The 16317-nt window shown below is 48.4% G+C and overlaps 1 protein-coding gene across 1 annotated transcript in view; it reads right to left on the reverse strand.

The window, feature by feature from the left end:
* Positions 1-16317, reverse strand: part of PKP4 (plakophilin 4) — a 77493-nt gene that overhangs the window by 34719 nt on the left and 26457 nt on the right. The window contains exons 3-4 of the mRNA XM_071561882.1: positions 15646-15779; positions 3129-3241 (exon numbers count right to left, since the gene is read on the reverse strand). Of these exons, the coding sequence (XP_071417983.1) occupies positions 3129-3241; positions 15646-15774 (242 nt within the window). The 5' untranslated portion in view covers positions 15775-15779. The remainder of the gene's footprint in view (positions 1-3128; positions 3242-15645; positions 15780-16317) is intronic.

Genomic DNA, 16317 nt, shown 5'->3' on the forward strand with positions numbered 1-16317 from the left:
TACAAAACCCAGAGGACCAGACGCAGGCACATCATTACTCAAAGTGACTGTCAGGAGTGTTAGAATTTCCTTTTATCAGTTCCAGTGCTGCCCAAGGGGCTGCATTCCAATGAGTCAGGTGTGCCAGTTACACACTCCTGTTGAACTGTGTGTGACAAGCTGCTGTTATCAGTGCAGGACTGTCCCACTGATAAGCAAGAGCCTTCTGGTTCCTCCCACACCACTCCACCCTCCAACAGTAACTGAGGAAAAGAGCCAGCCAGCTGTGAGAGCCAGGCCAGGCAGCGTGTTCTGTGCTGAGGGGTGAGCCCTGGTGTCCATGGCTGTCCCTGCTGCCCATGGCTGTCCCCCTGCATCACCAGTGCCTGTGCTGGTACCCACGGCTGAGCCCTGGTGCCCACGACTGTCCCTGGTGCCCACAGCTGTCCTGGGTACCCACAAGCTGTCCCTGGTGCCCATGGCTGTCCACCTGCACCAGTGCCTGTCCCTGGCACCCATGGCTGAGCCCTGCATCATCAGTGCCTGCCCCAGGTCCCCATGGCTGTCCCCCTGCACCAGTGTCTGTCCCACACACGTGGCTGAGCCCTGGTACCCGTGGCTGCCCACCTGCATCACCATGTGCTCCCACAAACCTGGCAGCCCAGAACTGAACCCTGCAGCCACACTGCAGAGGGAATGGCAGCTGCAGTGTTGCCTCTGTATGCAAGGCTGGACAGCCCAGCAGCTTCTGACAGAAACCTGTGCATGGTACAGCATGAAACAAAAACCAAGAGGAGGCAACTGAAACCTCACACTGATTCCCCACTCTGTTATCCCCAGTCTCATCATGCATAGTACAGCTAAAGATATTTAATACCCACATGTGACACTAATTGTGTCATTTCAGGCTCTTAAGAGGTTTGAAAGTGCATGGGATGCCATCAAATAGGGGTACTGAGCACAATACCCAGTTATAAAAATTAATTATGAGAAGAAACAATTTCAACATGCAAGTGGCTTAGAGGTACACAGGAACAAAACTGTACTGGAGCCCAGGGCTGCAGCTGATGGGGGGCTTCCTTCTCCACCCACCACTCTACAGCTGCTGAGGATCCACAGTCAGCTCCCATTCCCACCCTTCACATCCATCTTGGGAGGGCAAATCAGACACTCCTCTGTCCTGCCTGGATTTACAATGCACTTGTAATACAGGAGGGAACGGATGGAAAAGCCTGACCCACAAGGACCTGTGTTTGTTTTGCTTTGTCCATTTGTACAAAGCCACACTCATTTCTTCCAACCAGTAGCAGCAGAGGGAGCCTTGCAGTGAGGGGAGTTCCCCAGGTGCCCCCAGGAGCTGCCAGTCCCATCTCTGGCAGCAGAGCCACACCAGGGCCAGGGAAGCAGAGGGGGAATCAGGACACTGCTCTGGCACCGAGGTCTGCAAACCCTCCAGCTGGACTGACGTGAAATGCTCCCACAATAAAAGAGATTAAAGTACTGGCTTTGAAACAAAGAATTGCCGATTTCCTCAGGTACAGAAAACTTGAACAAAAGATAAAAACAAAAAGGAGTACAACACTTATGCTTTAGTTCTGCTGGCTTCTTTAGGGTTTGTAATTGTTTCGTTGGCAGGGGCAGAGTTTTTTGTTTTATAATGTAAGACTCTGCCAAGCAACTCTTTCATCTGGCCAGGAGAAACCTCACCTTGCTTCCAAGCCAAGCTCTCCTTGTTTCTGGCAGCAGGCTGTCAGCCGTCCATGGCCCATCTCTCAACACAGCATTCAGTTTCCAAGAGTTTTCTCCATGCTCTCTTCATGTTTGTTTAGTTTCTTGTCAGCCTTAGCAAAACATTTACATCACCCACTTTGGGGAAACACAGGTAACTTCTCATGGCTCTAAATTTTGCTGCTGTATTTATGTTTGCTGTGAAACTGCTCAGAGAGATTGTTTTCCCTTACATCTTTCAACAACTCTTCTAACTACACTGGAAGCATCTGCCTGTGAAGAAATGAAAGCCTCTAATTCAAATACAGATTAACTGGTTTTCTGCAGCCTCTTACACATCTCTTAAAAGGGATATCCCCCTTACAGAATCAGTCCCAGCATGAACCAACACCACTCACATGCCAGAACATATTGCCCATACCATGTCCTTCAGTACAAAAGTCATGTGGCATGGCACTCACACTTCAAGCAGTTTGATGCATAAAAATCCCTGTGTTAGCTGGTACAGTGGATTCTCAAAATCTATTTTTAAATAATTGCCTCCTGTTTCTTAAGGTCTTGCAGGAACAACTTGCAGAAATATTTATTATGACCACAGGGGGAAACATTTCCAAATGATACGCAGGTTTACTGCTGAAGGAATCCAGAAACAAAGAGTGTTTAAGGCAAGACACACCAATGTTCAGAGCACACTCCACATGCACCCCAACAGGAGCTCTGCTGGAACCCAAACTGCAGGTACAGATGGTTCATAAGGACACACCTTATTGAGGCTTTCAGATTCAGGACTGATTTCAGATCAATCCTTGGACATGCTTGAGATGAGTGAGTGCCCAAACACATTCAGACTTACAATGATTGCTAAGGAATTAAAACAAATCAATAATCAGAATACTCATTACGGCTGAAATACCAACAAATGCTTTGCCACAGTTACAGTCTTTGCATGGGAAATACATCAGGAGTGTTTCATGCTATTTACATATGCCAACAACACACTTACAGCCAGATGTTCCCTGAAAAACACACGTAACAACAGACAGTCTCAGAAAAGCTGAATGAAACTGGACAGTTAATTCAGGAAAAAAAATAATTGGATTACTGCATTTAACTAGCACTGCTACTTTGACACAAGTATGTCTCAGTTTACTGTACTCCTCCTGGGCTCAAGCTAAAAAGTAAAATTCAATGTATTTAGAGAGAAATTAATGCTTTACATGCACTCTATTGAAAATGCCATCAAATATTAGAAGACCCCTTGAAACTGTCCCATAACTCTTAATAGCAAATTGCATTTTTTAATACTTTGGATATTAATGGAGGTGAACAGCTATCAGTGAAAATATGTGAGAGGACATAAGCACCACTAAAAAGCCTTTAACTTATGGGACAAATGAAAGGAAAGTCATCAGGACCTGTACCTTGTGCTGGCGATACTTGGTGACTCTGCTCCCAGCCTACATCTCTCTAGCTGATTAGCCACAATTTGCCTTTCCACTTCCAGTTCTCTGGTAAGTCTTTGAAATTGGAGCTCCTGAAATTTCAAAATAAAAAGAAAAGCATTCTTGACGTTAAAAAAATGGGTGTGGATTAACTCTGAAACAATCACTGATTCATCACAATCATGTTTTTTGTTTTGACTCCTCCTCAGGGGAATAAAATAAAAAAGTGAAAATTTAATGGTTCCTTAAATCAGTGATTCATGCAAATGTTGATTTATCACCTGTGACAAAAAGACAAACATGTTTAAGCATTTTTGGATTTTATTCCTCCTGCAATTAAAACTTTTGTCTCTCCTTATGTTGCCCCAATCCAACAAAAGCTGTGCCTGTCAAGTCAGCCTTCAATGTCATTGACAAACAAGGAAACTGGAAAACATCGTACCCTAACCCTTCAAACCACAAACCTCCCCATCCTAAACTGTTCTACATTCTGACTTCTGTACTCGGGAACCTCAACATTCACCATTTCAAACTGGCTGAGGGTGGAGCTGTGACATTTCACCTTTTCTGAGTCCAGCTTTTGTCACATTTCTTGGTCAAAGGCACCAAACCTCAGCCTTGTAACAGGCTTGTGAGACACAAGGCTTCGAGGGAGACATGGGACGTGCCAGTGCTGCACAGGAGGGGTGTCCCTGCAACCTGGAACCTTCCTACAGGACTCTGCACTGAGAGTGTGTCACATCAGGGGATACTGGGCTGTTTTCACCCACAGTCAGCTTTAAGAACCACAAAAAAGCTTCTGTCGAGCAATCGCATCAGTTTTCACTCTGGAACTGCAACCCCCTGCAGTTTAAGGAAACTTCGACACCACATACAAACAGACCAACACCAGTATTTAATGGTCTCATGAAGCAAGTCTCACACACAGGGCAAGTGCAGCACAGAGCACTCCTCTGACCTGACAGCTCAAATTACTGCTCAGGTGTTCCCTCAGTGTAACTCCTGTGCTGGCCCTGCACAGCAGCTGCACGTCCCACGCAGTGCCAGGGGTCACAGCTGTGCCACTTCCACCACATGGCACGGGCTGAACCACCTCCCGCTCTCCCTGCAGTCTGTGCCCCTTTTCAGTAAGGTGGAGGTGGTTCAGCAGCACTGCAGGGACCTCTGCTCACCCTCCAGCCCTGGGGCTTCGACAGCATAGGGGAGAGTCGGGGTAGCCACAGGAGACTCGGGGTAGTAACGGGAGAGTCGAGGCAACACCAGGAGACTCAGAGTAAGAATAGGAGACTCAGGGTAACACCAGGAGACTCAGGGTAACACCAGGAGACTCAGGGTAACACCAGGGAAAAGCTGCTCTAAACCCAAGATTTCCTTTGCAGAAGTAGCACTGACAACACAAGGAGATCCCCTCCAAGAACCCTGCACGAGAAGCCTCCCTGGCACCCCTCTGAGCAGGAAGGCAGCTCTGGGCCAGGCCAAACAGCAGTTGGCCTCCTGCTGAAATGACCAGGTGAGATGACAGGACCAAAAAAGCTGCTTTGGACAGTCTGACCTGAGTCCTCCCCCACACTGGCTGTTACACACACAGAGCCTACTGCCTGTCCCAGAGGATACAAGGGATTGTGGGCACTTCCAAACTCTCCTGAGAGCTCACCAACCAAACTGAACAAACCCACACTAACATCACAAACATGGGTTTTTGCAACCAGGACGTGGAGCTCTCCCAGGGCTGCCCCCAGACATGAGCACCCCCAGAGCTGCTGCCTTTGCACTGTGGCTGCACTCAGAGAGCAGAGCAGAACATGCCACAGCCACAGGAGGGGAGCTGGCCCTCAGCCCACCCCTCCATGGGGCTGGCATTGCTGTCCAGCCCCAGCACTGGCACAGCCTGGCACACCTGCTCAAGTATGAAAGAGCATTTCAGACCTATGTTCCAAACTTGGATTTCACTGAAAGCTGCTCTTCAACAGAATTCTACAGCTAAATCATTTTAATTTTAAGACCTTACAAATATGATAACCCAGAGAGCACCACAAACCTCGTGGGCCTGTGGCTGGAATAGAAAGCACAGGGAACATCCAAAGGGTTTGCAGGACACAGCCCCAGTTGTCACAGTCTGACACCAGGGCTTGGCTTGGTTCAGCTTCATGTTACACCACAAGGGTCCACAGGCTCCAGTTATTGATTTGGACAGGTTGACTTTTGCAGAGAAGGTATTAAAAATTCCATTAAGCAAAATAAGTCAAAGAAATTTACAAATGATGATTTCTCTCTCAATTCTAAGTCAGAACACAGATGACATGTCCACCTAAAAGCTGATTCTCCAGAATGTCACTCACATGCTAGTGGAGAGTGCTGTGATTTCAAACAAACCAAAACCATTCACATGCTGAAGTTATGCAAGTTTGGGAGCAAATGTCAGCAAGACAAGCTTCTTTCAGAGTAAATTATGCTGTACCATACAGCTTGTAACAAACACAAACCTCTAAAATAAACAGTGCTGTGCTGTTTGTTTGCAGAAATAACAGAAAACACTAAGCCTGTGTTAAAGCTGCTTCCTGTTCCTTACCTTTAAACCAATATTTAAATAGCAATGTCATGGATGCAAACTCCGAATCTGAACCTATTGTTATTTACTGATCTTTTAATTAGATGAATAAAATAAAACCTATGATGGCCATTACTTGTTTCCATTCAACCAATCTCTATTAATTTGCCTTTCCATTACATACAGAAGCATTAGTGAACACATTATTCTAGAAGATGCCTTGTTGCATAACATCAGAAGTAACAAATTGCCTATTTAAGTAAAAATCCCTATTTTTTTGCCCCAGACTGCAAAAATTCAAAGCCAGTTAAAAAAACTGTACTTCTATTTTTCTTGAGAGTAGAAAAAGTGAATGGAATAAATGGGCAACAGAGCAATAAATTTTACTTCATTTATTCACGTGATGTTTAAAAATAAAACTCACTCAATTCCATCAGAAAATCTGTTCTGAGGAGAAGTAGGAGGAAACACCAAATCTGCTCAGCCATTTCTGAAGCTCTTGCCCAGCTGAGTCTGGCCCAACACCACCAGGTGCCCACACTGTTGTGCCCCTCTCCTTTGGTGCTGCCCACAAAGCCCACAGCGACTGAGCAGCAGAGGTGAGAGGCTGCCCCTCACCTGCCAGTCTTTAATCACCCTGATGCTTTGGGAAATCTCCTGTGCTTTGGCAAGGGCCAGCCCAGCAGGAAGAACCAAGCCAGCCCTTTCTGCAGCGTTTGCTCTGGTGTGGGCAGCCTGGGAGGCTGCAGTGTACAGACTTTTGGAAACAAGTGCTGACTTTTGTGTGTGCCTTCTTAGATTTGGTACCTGCAGCTGGAGGTGACACGTCTAAAACACCTGCATAGACAGACACAAGGGATTGTTTCAGAGCCACCATCTTGTTACAGCTGGAATACCTCAGTACATTAAGCCTTTTTTCTTGTAGCTCAAATCATCATATTTTTATAGAAAACTAAGTCCTAATCAGTTCTCAACTGATCACCCTCCTAGCTTATGATTCCTTACAGTGACATTTTATACCACTCTGAATGGACCTGCTCCCCCAGTGTGTATCCATCAGGCAGCACACCCGTGCTGGCAGGAATTTCTTGGAATCTGTGTCCCCAGCCAGCTCTGGAAGCAGTGGGAGAGCACACTCCTCCAAGAGAGCTCCCAGCAGAGAGGAGCTGCTGCCCTGGGCACACAGCACAACTCACTGCCTACACTGCTCTGCCTGATGACAAAATGGCATTGCAGGACTCAAGTACAACTCTCAACAAGCTTATCAGCACTTGCAGCAGAACATCCACGTGGCAGCACATCCTGAAATTACAGGTGCAGACCACAGAGCACGCTGCCATACTGCATTCCAGGGAGCAACCAAACCTCCTCACACAGACACACTGCACTGGCTTGGCCAGAACTACTTTTTCCCAAACTATCCAACATACACCAAGGGAAAAACCCCCGACCTGTAATTCTATTCACTTCTTCTGTAGCAGTAACTACTTAATTATCTTATCCAACCACAGGTTTTGTGTTCATAACCCAAATACCACTGCAAAACCCACGGACCCTAACTCTTAGCAGGAAACTACACAAATGGCCAGTTTAGGCACAGCTTTAGGCCCAGAGCAGGAGGCACACATGGTGCAAAGGAGCTGGCTCTGGGGGCAGCTGTACCTGCTGCAGGCACACAGGGACCCAGAGCCCAGCACACCTCAGAGCTCTGCAATTCCCTTCTGGGGGAAGGACAAATTCTGCATGGGGTGCTGGTGTCATGGTGCTCACCCCAGGTGGCCACAGCTCTCCCTTGGTGAGGTCTGTGTGTCCTGGTAATTCCCTGGCAGTGATGCTGAGATCTCCCTCGAGATGACCCTTCATTGCCACCAGGTACAGACAGGACCAGTTACAGCAATCCTGACAACTGGATCCTCTGTGCAGGTGGAAGCTGAGCTCCTCTGGCAGGCTGGTGGCTCCCTGGTGAGGGACAAAAGCCACCCAACACAGTGTGCTGGGCTACTGCCAGCAGCTGTTTGACAGTGGGGGAGTACAGGAATGCAGTTTGCATGACTGACCATGGAGAGTGTCCTTCTCCCTTTGCAGCCTCTGGATAATAAATAAAAGAAGGTTTAGAGGCAATTCTGTGCCTTCTGTCTGCGTCCCATCATGACACCATGTTGCAGATTCAGCCTTTCAGTTTCTGTTAATGAGGAACTTTCATCCTTCAATAACATGGGTGAGAATGAAGAATCTACATTACAATGCTGAAAAATCAAAATTTACTTTCTTCCTGCCCTGTTGTGAACACCCCAGGCAAAACTGGAAACAAATGGTGGCCCAGGCGGCAAATGGAAGGTTTTCTGGTGACAGCTCTGCAGGAATCAGCAGCAATGGCACAAGCAGAGCAGTCACAGACTCCTTGTGGGTGGTTCCTGCCTGGCTACTCAGCCCCAGACTGGGCAACTGAGCTGGATGATGCCTTTGACAGCAGATGCATCTCTTGCAGCTTCTTCACCTGAGCAGTTCCCAGTGGCTGCTGTGGCAGGAGACAGGACATGGATGGGCAAGGTGCAGTACACTGGGATGTGCTAAGGAGCTTCAAGTGCCAAATGTCACTGTCTGTGAAATACAACCAAGGTAATTGTCAGCTGAACTATGAAATGTGTTTCTAATCACAAAAGCGTTGCCAGCTGAACAATCGAGTTCAGCCTCTTTCAACAGCTCAAGTTGCTGATCTAAGAAAGTGCATCCTGCATTATTTGAGAGGAATGTTTTACCTTGCATTTACTATTTCTCCTTCGACTGCCACACAGTGCAGAGCCACACAGCTCCCACCACCTGTGAAAGTTCACACAGCACTACAGAAAAGGCAATTACATTGTAGAGATTTTTATGATACAAATGTGAAACAAAGAAGAGGACAAACAAAATTAAGTTCATTTATAACTTCCTTCACATTAACCTCCTGCAGTGATCTATGCAGAGTGCTACATTTCCAGTTGCTGTAAGTCAGAGCCAGATCCAGCAAGTGACTACTTCAAAACATGTTGAATCCTGTATTGTCCAACATGAATGTCATACTGTGGTGACCTGATATTTAAATGATCTACCAACATCTGCTTCAGGAAAAAAATGTACTTTAACCATATTAGGGCAAGCTTAATATTTTCTGTAAAATGAAGTTTACTCACGCACACAACTGCATTTGCATGCTCTCAGTATCTCAGCATCTTCCAAAACAGGAGACAAAAGACAAAAAATTGGACAGTGCAGAGAGAATCACAGATTACAGGATGTGAAACGACATAGCTACAATTACTGGCTGATCACACTTACTCTGCATTCAACAGCAGCAGACCATTAAAGCCCTTAATGCTTCCAGGCCTGCATTGTTCACTGGTCTGGTACAACACTCAGTGCTGCTCTGGCTGACGAGGCATCAAAACTGCAGCAGTTCACACAAAGCTTCCTGATGGCAGCGGCAGCGGGGAAAGATGGCACTGGAGGCATTCCCGGGCTGCCTGTGACATCCTGTGTGAGCCCCGTGACGGGGCTGGGGCAGGGACAGCACTGGGGCTGTGGCATTGATACTGGGGCTGGGGCAGCGGGGCTGGGGAGCAGCGGGGCTGGGGGGCAGGGACAGCACTGGGGCTGGGGCATTGATCCTGGGGCTGGGGGGCAGCGGGGCTGGGGGCAGGGACAGCACTGGGGCTGGGGCATTGATCCTGGGGCTGGGGGGCAGCGGGGCTGGGGGCAGGGACAGCACTGGGGCTGGGGCATTGATACTGGGGCTGGGGCAGCGGGGCTGGGGGCAGGGACAGCACTGGGGCTGGGGCATTGATACTGGGGCTGGGGCAGCGGGGCTGGGGGGCAGCGGGGCTGGGGCATTGATACTGGGGCTGGGGCAGCGGGGCTGGGGCATTGATACTGGGGCTGGGGCAGCGGGGCTGGGGGCAGGGACAGCACTGGGGCTGGGGCATTGATACTGGGGCTGGGGCAGCAGGGCTGGGGGCAGGGACAGCACTGGGGCTGGGGCATTGATACTGGGGCTGGGGCAGCGGGGCTGGGGGCAGGGACAGCACTGGGGCTGTGGCATTGATACTGGGGCTGGGGCAGCGGGGCTGGGGGCAGGGACAGCACTGGGGCTGGGGCATTGATACTGGGGCTGGGGCAGCAGGGCTGGGGGCAGGGACAGCACTGGGGCTGGGGCATTGATCCTGGGGCTGGGGGGCAGCGGGGCTGGGGGCAGGGACAGCACTGGGGCTGGGGCATTGATACTGGGGCTGGGGCAGCGGGGCTGGGGGGCAGCGGGGCTGGGGCATTGATACTGGGGCTGGGGCAGCGGGGCTGGGGCATTGATACTGGGGCTGGGGCAGCGGGGCTGGGGGCAGGGACAGCACTGGGGCTGGGGCATTGATACTGGGGCTGGGGGGCAGCGGGGCTGGGGGGCTCAGCCACTGCCCAGAAGACAGGCTGGTAACCTGAACTACTAAGGGTGCTACAGAAGGTGTCAAAGCTCCAGTGTGCATTTCAGGGGCACCCACAGCTCTGGACAGGCTCTCTCACCAGGGCAGTTTCTCCTCAGAAGCACAACAGAACACACGAGAAGGAGAATTAACTTCTAGACCTTCACGTGGATAAAGGAGAATTTTATTTAAGGAAACAAATTGGCCATTTCAGCTGAGACAGATGGCACATATTCCATCCTAGGACACAACCTTTGGGAAGTTGACTTCTCAAACCTGAGTCACTGAAACTAGAAATGCTTGTAAACACCAGAAACTGTAAACTTCCAGGTCCTGGGATTAAACAGGGAAGAATGGCCTATGTAACTGAACACAATATTGAGAGAGCTGGAAAAAGCCCCCAGTTCTTCCAGCCCTTCAGAAAATGCTGACCAAGATTTTTCTTTCACTCAGGCTGAGATTGGAAGTCCATTTAATGAAAAGTAGTGCCTTTACTTCAGAACTGCCACACATTTGTCACTAGATGGGCACAAATCAGAATTTCCAAGTGAGACTGTGCCTCAGTGTGTGTGGAAGTGCATTTAGCAAGTCCCTGTTTCAGGTGTCCAGGTGAAGGGACATGACTACACAGAGCAGTGGACATAAGGCACTACCTATCTGAGCTGTCATCTCCCAAACTCAGTATCAAAACACTTCTCATTCTAGTAAAGATGGTATAACGTGCAATAACATTTTTCCCTATATTTCCACTTGAAAAACATAGAGGGGTTTGTCCCCTGCTCCCTCCAAACCCTATAAATAACATCTCAAGAACGACGTGAAAAATTTGTACTTAAACAAGGAAGGAAAAAAAAGCAAATTGCAGGTTCTGTCCTTATACAACAGGGTTCAATACACTTATACAGAAGGAAAAGATCTTGCTGAAGTGCTGAACAACAGAACACTGCCAGGAAAACAGTTAGGGAAACCCAAAGAATTTACGATTATCCATCTAAAAGCACATCCAATTGCTCTTACCCTGCCACTGGTTAACAAAAGAAAAGGTGAAAAGTTGCCCATCTCTATGTGTCAGTATCAGCCAGACCAAACCACAAAACCTGCCACTGCTGCAAGTGCTTCTTCCCTCTCAGCAGAGACATTAAAATCAGCATATTCCAGTCACTTTGGAAAACTGCACTGATGGGTGGTTTTCCCTGTGAGCCTTTTCTCTCAGCCCAGTCACTGAAAACGAACATGCTAAGCAGGAATTCCACAGTTCCAAATGATCCAGTTTAATCTTCCCAGTTCAGCAGCAGCTCATTCCAAATCCAGCAGGGTACAGTTTGCACATGGAAAGCAGCAGAGACTCCACAAACCTACCAGGAGCAGCTGGCAACTCCCTGCCCCACATTTAACCCCTCAGACAGCTACTGCTATGCTGCTGCACCTGCAATTCTTAACAAGTTGGTATTTTAGGATGAAATTACTCTATTTACTTTTAATATGGATAAGAGACTCCCCCTACAGAACTGAACCAAACTTCTACCTAAATAATCCCCAAGATTCAGCAGTATGCACAAGTACCTTTTAATGCTTTAGTTTTATTTAAAACTTGTTTCAGTAATTCTTAAGATACTTCTATCCATTATAGTGTGGAAGCCTCACAGCATTTTAGAAGTGAAATACATATTTTGAGGGAAAAAATCCAACCTACCTCCAAAACAAATCCACAGAAAAAAATCCCTTCCCTAAACAAAAAATAAAACCCCGAACCACAACAAAAGCAAAATACCCTCAATCCACCATCAAACCCACTAAAAGACAAAAAAGGTCAAAATATGTTTCAGCTTTATTACAATTTGTTACACTTAGCCTTGGGATTTCCCTGCATTCAAAAAGGAATTCCTCTGCTAGAATCACAGCATCATTCAGGCTGGAAAAGCTCTGCCAGCCCACCCTGTGCCCGACACCCAAAGCCCTCCCAGCCCCTGGAGCCCACCCTGTGCCTGATGCCCACCTTGGCAAAGCCCTCCCAGCCCATGGAGCCCACCCTGTGCCCAATGCCCACCTTGGCAAAGGCCTCCCAGCCCATGGAGCCCACCCTGTGCCCAATGCCCACCTTGGCAAAGGCCTCCCAGCCCATGGAGCCCACCCTGTGCCTGATGCCCACCTTGGCAAAGCCCTCCCAGCCCATGGAGCCCACCCTGTGCCCAATGCCCACCTTGTCCCCCAGCCCAGAGCACTCAGTGCCACGGCCAGTCCTGCCTTGGGCACCTCCAGGGCTGGGCACTCCAAACCTCCCTGGGCAGCCCCTGCCAGTGCCTGCCCACCCTTTCCAGGCAGCAATTCCTGCTCTGTGCCCCATGCCCTGCCCTGGCCCAGCCTGAGGCCGTGCCCTCTGCTCCTGTCCCTGTGCCCTGGAACTTGAGCTTTCCCAGCAAAGCACAAAGGTGCAGTGATGTAAATTCCTTCACAGGTTACACTTGTTCTGCATCCATTATTTTACAACACAGAGTGAATTGCAAGGGTTCTCTCCTAAAACATGACCAGGGCAGATTTACCCTCTGTCTGACACCTGCCTCAGTGAGGGGCTGCTCGGAGCTCAGGGGACACACAGCAGTTTGGTAAAACAGTTGTTTTAAACAAATCTGGGATAATAGAAAAAAGGAACAAGTGTAGAGTTTATTTAGAAGTGGCAGGCAGTGCTCATGAGTGTATCTTTTTATATAACCCTGGCTATCATATCTGCTATGGCAGAGAGCTGAACAAAGTTATTCACTACATTTATCTATTTTAAAAGTTTCTGTTAACATCTTGGCAATTTTACAAGTAATAATAAAGACTTCTCTGGACTGTGTTTGCACTGCAGTGTTTCTGGAGTGCTGAGGTCAGGGTGTGGCAGCTCAGTTTTACAAACACTGACCTGCTGCACCTCACAGCAATTCCTGCACCAAAGGAAGCTGGGCCACAGCAAACAGTGTAGTAGTTTCTGTTCAAGCTTATAAAGAACTGCACTGGAAAATATTCTGTTCTGGGCTTTCTGCCACACAGGAAGGGTGTTGAACATGTCAGTGTCCATAATTATTATCAACAGAAAAAATACCAGAAAGCAACAGTTCAGCTCTTAATTCTTTCATGTTATCACTTCCAAGAGTGAAGTACAGTTTACATCTTTTTCCCTTCACACTCATTTTGTGTCTCTGTGCCTTTCACAGTAAGGCTCCAGTTCTCAAGTTTGTGTAATGCTAACAATTAAGGACAATTTTAATTTTTTTAAGTTTTCATCAGATTCAGTTACGTAGCAGCTCACGTGTCTAACAGTCCTTTTATGAATGGAAAGGGGGAAAAGTTCTAACCTCATTTTTGAAATGAAGAAATATTCCATTATAATTTTTTCTTTAAGACTATAAAAAGACAAAAGTGTTGCTTGGGTGGGCAAGGGAACACCAACAAGTCCCTTTTACTGCACACTTGTGTGTGAAGCTGTTACAGACAGTGCTGCCCCAACTGCAGCCCCAGAAGGAACCACAACTGCTGCAGTGGCTGGCACAGAGTCATCCTGGGCAGTGACATCCTGGAGATGGCCTGGAGAGCCCAGCAATGACACTGCTCTGGGCAGGGACATCCTGGAGATGGCCTGGAGAGCCCAGCAATGACCCTGCTCTGGGCAGGGACATCCTGGAGATGGCCTGGAGAGCCCAGCAATGACACTGCTCTGGGCACTGAGATCCTGCCTGGACAGCCCAGCACTGACACTGCTCTGGGCACTGAGATCCTGCCTGGACAGCTCAGCACTGACACTGACCCTGCTCTGGGCACTGAGATCCTGCCTGGACAGCCCAGCAATGACCCTGCTCTGGCCACTGAGATCCTGCCTGGACAGCCCAGCAATCACTGACACTGACCCAGCTCTGGGCACTGAGATCCTGCCTGGACAGCCCAGCACTGACACTGACCCTGCTCTGGGCACTGAGATCCTGCCTGGACAGCCCAGCACTGACACTGACCCTGCTCTGGGCACTGAGATCCTGCCTGGACAGCCCAGCAATGACCCTGCTCTGGGCACTGAGATCCTGCCTGGACAGCCCAGCACTGACACTGACACTGCTCTGGCCACTGAGATCCTGCCTGGACAGCCCAGCAATCACTGACACTGCTCTGGCCACTGAGATCCTGCCTGGACAGCCCAGCAATCACTGACACTGCTCTGGGCACTGAGATCCTGCCTGGACAGCCCAGCACTGACACTGACACTGCTCTGGGCACTGAGATCCTGCCTGGACAGCCCAGCACTGACACTGACCCTGCTCTGGCCACTGAGATCCTGCCTGGACAGCCCAGCAATCCCTGACACTGACCCAGCTCTGGGCACTGAGATCCTGCCTGGACAGCCCCAGCACTGACACTGACACTGCTCTGGCCACTGAGATCCTGCCTGGACAGCCCAGCACTGACACTGACACTGCTCTGGGCACTGAGATCCTGCCTGGACAGCCCAGCACTGACACTGACCCTGCTCTGGCCACTGAGATCCTGCCTGGACAGCCCAGCACTGACACTGACCCTGCTCTGGCCACTGAGATCCTGCCTGGACAGCCCAGCACTGACACTGACCCTGCTCTGGGCACTGAGATCCTGCCTGGAGATCTCAGCAGTCACCCCTCTGATATTGTTATGGGACTACATGAGAATGAACACATCAAGTGTTTGCATTCAGAGTTACCATCTTGAATCACTCACTGATTCATCTTACAGGAAGTTGCGAAACAGAGACAGCAAAGCAGATTTATTCTGAAATTCAGATGTTACAAACCGTGTATTAAGCCAAGAAAGAACATCATTATTTCTCATTCTGATACAATGAAAGCCAAACTACCACTTCTCTGTGTTCTTAAAAAAAAACAAAACAAAACACCAACAAAAACTTTAATCAGAATGATTCTTCATAAAACTGCAATTTTTCCCCCCTTGAATGATCTTTACAAATTAAGGCTGAACTTGACTGCAAATACAATTTTATTTTTCTTATAGAGATTATCACTTTAGATACACACCCATAAATGTGTTGCAGATTGAAAATATATTCATACCTTGGTACTGATAACTGAAACCAAACTCAAAGTTTAAGCCCATTCTCTAGCAAAATACAGTCAATCCCACCCATCTGTGTGTGCAGGTCTCTGTAGCCTGTACACTGCCCTGCAGGAGGTACGAGGACTGGTACAAAGTTCCATCAATTCAACACGACCTTTTCTCCTTTTTCAACACTAAACCTGCATTTCCAGTCTGACTTACAACACGATTCAGACATTCCAAGGGACACAGAGCAGCAGGACAATGCTCCTGTTCAATGCAGGTAACTCAACCCCTTATATCCAGAGTGATGCACAAAATAGACCACACTGATGCTGGGCAACACATCATAGAAACAAGCAGGGGTGTTTTTCCAGCAATGCTATAGGAGACAGGGGTTAACTCCACACACACTGCACTGAGGAACTGCTGGACACAAAGCAGGTACCTGTTCCTTCACAGAAGCCAGAATGGTGGTGGCAGTAGCCTCTGGTTCCATGCCTGGGCCTGTGGGCACCTCCTGTGCTGGCTGTGGCAGCATCTCCTCCACCAGTGGGCTCTGCTCAGGGGCTGGCATTTTGCCTGCAAAAACAAGAGTTTTAAGATAGTTAATGTTTGGAGCCAGTGAGGTCTAAAATTCAAGTTTTCAGGATTACAAATTATCTTGTACTTTTTGCTAAAAACCTCCCCAACTAAACCAAATTAGCAGAGAACTTTGCATTACTAATATCAATGTACATTGCTCTGATGGTGCTTCACCTTCACGAGCACAGACCAGAATCTCCACAGAACACGAGGACTGGGCAGAAGCAAACAGGCAGCACGACCTTTAGAGACTATTCTTAAAAACACCACTAAAACAGTGGTGGCCACTAAACTAGCAAAACTCAAGATGCATGAAAAATCCTGGTGTTAAGCATGAAGAACATGCAGGATCAGCCCAAGCCTGCCACATGCAGTGCTCAGCACAGAATGGCAGCAACAGCAGAGTGCTCTGCTGTCAGGAGCAAACCACGGAAGAGACTAATTATGGTAATCAAAACATAATGGGAATAATGCTTCTAGGGCTCTTTTTGCAAAAGAGGAAATTAAAATACTGAGGTTAAAGCAATTGCCCTGG

This window comes from Pithys albifrons, chromosome 8 (assembly GCF_047495875.1).
Source record: "Pithys albifrons albifrons isolate INPA30051 chromosome 8, PitAlb_v1, whole genome shotgun sequence".
Classification (NCBI taxonomy): Eukaryota; Metazoa; Chordata; class Aves; order Passeriformes; family Thamnophilidae; genus Pithys; species Pithys albifrons.